Below are 2,544 nucleotides of genomic sequence, written 5' to 3'. Positions count from 1 at the left end.
GAGCCTCAGTCCATACCCTCTGCAGCAAATGCATGAGGTCCTTCTCAGTTTCAGCAAGCAGGGTTGTGTCATCTGCATGACGCAGATTGTTAATAGATCTTCCACCAATCCTGACGCCACACTTCTCATAGAGCCCCGCCTCTCGAATAATCTGCTCTGCATACAGGTTGAAAAGGTATGGAGATAGGACACATCCCTGGTGTACACCGTTCCCAATTTTAAACTGTGCAGTGTTACCCTGCTCTGGTCTGACAACTGCTTCTTGGTCCAAGTATAGATATTGATGATAAATTTAAAATTAATATGAGCCACATAATGTTTCATAGATTTCAATGTCTTTTTACGGAATTCCCTGGGATACTAATGCCCAGGATATATGTTGCATCTGTATTCAGTACTTTGAGTGAGACTTTAAGGAATTATTTATGTGAATTTAATGGTTTTGATAGTATATTTTTCTCATGTAGGATAGATAGATACATTTCTAATCTCATAATCCTTTAGTGAGAAATGCTAATGATAGCTTGTTTGTTAAAAACTAATTTTTTAACTATCATTTTTAGGTACTTATTACCTGGAAGCACACAATTTTTCATGAGAACACCATCCTACAGCTGGAGATACAGTTCATCTGGAATGGCTCGCTCCAATGTTTTATTTACACCTCGATATGGCCATTTGTGAAACAGACAAGAAGAGCACTATGGGTTATGCATAATGGCAATTGATTTTCTTTTCCAGCTTAAACATGCAAAGAAAGAGACCGTTAAGTGCTTTTTTAATGTATATATGGCATATATATATGTGAAAATATATACATACAGGCACTCAGATAATATATATATTTATTATTATATATGAGTGAAGAATTAGCTGAAAACTGAATATAGGATTTAGCCTTTCGAGAAATGTAATAAACCATGTTAAAGTTGTTTACATAAATATGTGAATGTCTAGAATTTGCTAGGTTTATATTGAATTCCTTCTTACTAGAAATGTTATTTTTGTTGCAGAATATATAAAACAGAATTGATCTTGAAGATCTCATTACAGTGTTAAAATTATTTTCTAGATAAAATGGATTTTGACTTTAAAAATGCACTAATAATATATTACTTTATGAATTCTCTTATTATAGTAACCATTTAAAATGAAGAAAAAATATTTAGAAGCCTGAAGTTGCTTTATGATAGAATTAAGTACAAGATGGGTTTATTATTTCTATAGCACATTATAAAGTGCTATAAATATTCCAACCTTACTACCCAACACCTTTATTCCTATATGTCAAAATTTAGCTACTTAATAGTAATATAATTTTTTAGTAAGAATCTAGTAAAGTCATATTATGGTATAATATGGAAGAAAATATACTTGGCTTAAAAATAAACACAAATTAAGTTAGATTTTATTTTTATTTTTTATTGGGAGTCTTGTCAAAGAACAGAAAATGGTGGTAGCAACAAAATATTCCTAATTTTTTTTTCCTTTTATCAGCTAATTTTATTTGGAAAGTGTATCTTCAGTGGGTGTGTTGTGGTTGTACCATCGAGTTGGAACTGACCCAGAGCTGACCCTCCAGCGGGTTTTCAGAGGCAGTAAATCACAAAAGGGAAGATGACCCATAAGCTTAAACACAACTTCTTCTGTTCTGCAAGAGTAGAAAAGGTGACATTTCAATATAAGATAATGTTTCACACTTACTGAGCTAGTCTCTCAGTTTTGAGGTCAACTCATTATACAAGATCTAGTATGGTAGTTTTACACTGCACCACAGAAAATAGTCTAAATGACATCAAATAGAAGATTTTGGTAGTTAGATAGAACTAGTCATTCAATTTTCCCTGTGTTTGTTTGGGATTTTTTTTCAGAGTAGGAAGTTTTATTCCTCTTCACAGTTATTATGTTAGTTTTATATCAATTTAATCCCTGTATTGGTTGGAGTTTCAGGAATGGTGAGTGAACTTTCAGTTTTCCATAAAAAATCTAAATAGGATTATCATTGATACTGAGATCCTCAAAGTACAATAGCCACCTTTTAACAATTAATTTAAACTTCTTTCTACAATAGTATTTTTTTTTTCACTGATGCAGGTTATTTGCAAAACTTGTAAACATTTCACCACCATTTACTTCATTAAAAGCAATTTCCTGTAAATCAGAGAAATGCTCCCAAAATAGGAGAACTGAGTGAACCAAGCTAGTTTAACTCACTTGCTACATAATTGGCACGCAGAGTTGTAAATTAGATGTAGTTTGTTTTAAAAGCCATATTCCAAGGCTAATGTTGGGCTGATATATAATTAGCTTATTCCCAAAGTTATTGCTAGCCACTTGATTATTTATGACTACCTAGAATCCATATTCAAATACATACTTTTCCTTGCTGAAAAGATCCCAAAGAAGAATTTACTCTGATCTTTTTTTTTTGCAAAAGAGCATATGGATATCAATGTGAAGAAAATTAGCATAGTTCTGAGTGTTTATGGCTCTGACTTATGAGTTCTTTAAATATGCAGTAGATGTCTTAGAATAAAGAATGTA

General features: G+C 32.1%; 1 protein-coding gene across 1 annotated transcript in view; it reads left to right on the top strand.

The window, feature by feature from the left end:
• Positions 1-684, top strand: part of TTLL7 (tubulin tyrosine ligase-like family, member 7) — a 216,356-nt gene extending 215,672 nt beyond the window's left edge. Inside the window, exon 20 of the mRNA XM_006898356.1 lies at positions 564-684. Within this exon, the coding sequence (XP_006898418.1) occupies positions 564-684 (121 nt within the window). The remainder of the gene's footprint in view (positions 1-563) is intronic.
• Positions 685-2,544: the final 1,860 nt, after the last annotated feature.

This window comes from Elephantulus edwardii, unplaced genomic scaffold (assembly GCF_000299155.1).
Source record: "Elephantulus edwardii isolate Elephantulus edwardi_28Jun2011 unplaced genomic scaffold, EleEdw1.0 scaffold00227, whole genome shotgun sequence".
NCBI lineage: Eukaryota > Metazoa > Chordata > Mammalia > Macroscelidea > Macroscelididae > Elephantulus > Elephantulus edwardii.
Note: the sequence above shows the minus strand (reverse complement) of the source record. Positions and strands in the feature narration are given on the sequence as shown.